At 34.4% G+C, this 2,080-nt stretch overlaps 1 protein-coding gene across 1 annotated transcript in view; it reads left to right on the forward strand.

The window, feature by feature from the left end:
• LOC106871393 (intraflagellar transport protein 122 homolog) overlaps positions 1 to 945 on the forward strand; it is a 264,510-nt gene extending 263,565 nt beyond the window's left edge. Inside the window, exon 29 of the mRNA XM_052966749.1 lies at positions 687 to 945. Within this exon, the coding sequence (XP_052822709.1) occupies positions 687 to 770 (84 nt within the window). The 3' untranslated portion in view covers positions 771 to 945. The remainder of the gene's footprint in view (positions 1 to 686) is intronic.
• Positions 946 to 2,080: the final 1,135 nt, after the last annotated feature.

Consider the following 2,080-nt stretch of genomic DNA (forward strand, 5'->3'; position numbering starts at 1 on the left):
ATACACACATATATATATACATATACACACATATATATATGTATATATATGTATATATATATATGTATATATATATATGTATATATATATATGTATATATAAATACACACACACACACACACACACATACACACATGCACATACGCACATACATTTATCAATTCATTTTGCAAGATTCCTGATGTGAAATCGTGTTGAAACAGATATTGCTGCATTTCAGGATGGTCATTTTCTTTATTATTAGTATTATTATTTTTTTTTTTTTGGGCCAGATAAACACACACACACTATATTTTATTTTTTCTTCACTTGTTTATTACTGTTATTTTATTATTTCAATGCTTGCCCATTGTCTAGAAATTTGATATATATATATATATGTACATATATCATCATTTAACATCCGCTTTCCATGCTAGCATGGGTTGGACAGTTTGACTGACAACTGGCAAGCCAAGAGGGCTGCACCAGGCTCCAATCTAATCTGGCAAGGTTTCTACAGCTGGATGCCCTTCCTGATGCCAACCACTCTGAGAGTGTAGTGTCTGCCTTTTACGTATGTGTATATATGTCCACTTAATTTATTATTATATTTTACATTTATTATTTGAATGCATTCTTCTTAAATTTCCTTACCTGTCTGTAACATCCATGTTATTTGTAAATTCCTTCAATTCCTATTCCAGTTATTCCACACGGATGATTTTGAGCTGAAATATCTCCAATTTGGTTATTGTCCTTTCTGCCGAGAAAAGCACAGAGAAGGATGAACAAATGAAGTATGCAGACTTTAACATAGCACTTGTATTTAGTAAATGATATTTATTCAATATATTCAAAATAAAAAAAGAAACAAATTATTATCAGGAGAATCGTTTTGCTTATTTATTTTTGTGCGTTTGTCAAAAGCAGAAGAAAAAAAATGAATAAAAGACTTCTTCATATCATTTGTCTTATCATTTCATTCACCATTATTATTTATATTTATTGCAGTAATTTTGTTGTTTTCTTTTATCTTCATGATGTAATTATTTTACTTTTTTTCTTCTTTTTCTTGTGGTTAAAGCTCCTCCTATTTCAAACGGATGCTAACTGAAAGTGACGATAAGACGCTGATGTGATCAATCTTTTCTTTGTTTTCTCTGTCATCATCAACATCATCATCATCATATCATCATAATCGTTGTTAGCTTCGTTATCATCATCATCACCACCATCATTACATTCTTATTATCACTACCACCAATGTCATCATCACCACCATCATCATTACCACGACCACCACTACCACCATCATTATCATCATCTGTTCACTTTCCATGCTGACATGAGTTGGATGTAGCTTGTTTAACTTATGGAAATCACCATCATTATCATCATCGTTTAACATCTGTTTTTCATGCTGGCATGGGTTGGATGGCTTGACAGGAGCTGCTAAGCTGGAGAGTTGCACCAGGCTCCAATTGTCTGTCTTTGGTATGGTTCCTATGGCTGGATATTGTTCCTAATGCCAACCACTTTACAGACTGTACAGGGTGCTTTATACATGGCACTGGCTTGGGTGCTTTCCTAAGCGGCTCTGGCATAGGAAATTTTATGCGGCACTGAACAGAAAGTCAGTTATGAGCTGTTGTTTACAGCACTGAAATTTTGGCAGTTTCCTGTATAAAGTTTCAGCAGAGAAAAGAGAAAATGAAAAGTTGTAAAAAAGCAATGATGATAAGACCATTGACAGCAGTTATTAGACATGAGTGGCAGATATCTGGTGAGCCTTACGTTAACTTTCACTGAGCCAACCTTACATACGTATGTATGTATATACAAAAATATACATACATACATATATTCACACACATATATGTATGTATGTATATATATAAGGCGGCGAGCTGGCAGAAATGTTAGCACACTGGGTGAAATGGTTTGCGGTATTTCATCTGTCTTTAAGTTCTGAGTTAAAATTCTGCTGAGGTCGACTTTGCCTTTCATCCTTTCGGGGTCGATAAATTAAGTACCAGTTGCATACTGGGGTCGATCAAATTGACTGGCTCCTTCCCTCCAAATTTCAGGCCTTGTGCCT

The sequence above is a fragment of the Octopus bimaculoides genome, chromosome 3, assembly GCF_001194135.2.
Source record: "Octopus bimaculoides isolate UCB-OBI-ISO-001 chromosome 3, ASM119413v2, whole genome shotgun sequence".
Classification (NCBI taxonomy): domain Eukaryota; kingdom Metazoa; phylum Mollusca; class Cephalopoda; order Octopoda; family Octopodidae; genus Octopus; species Octopus bimaculoides.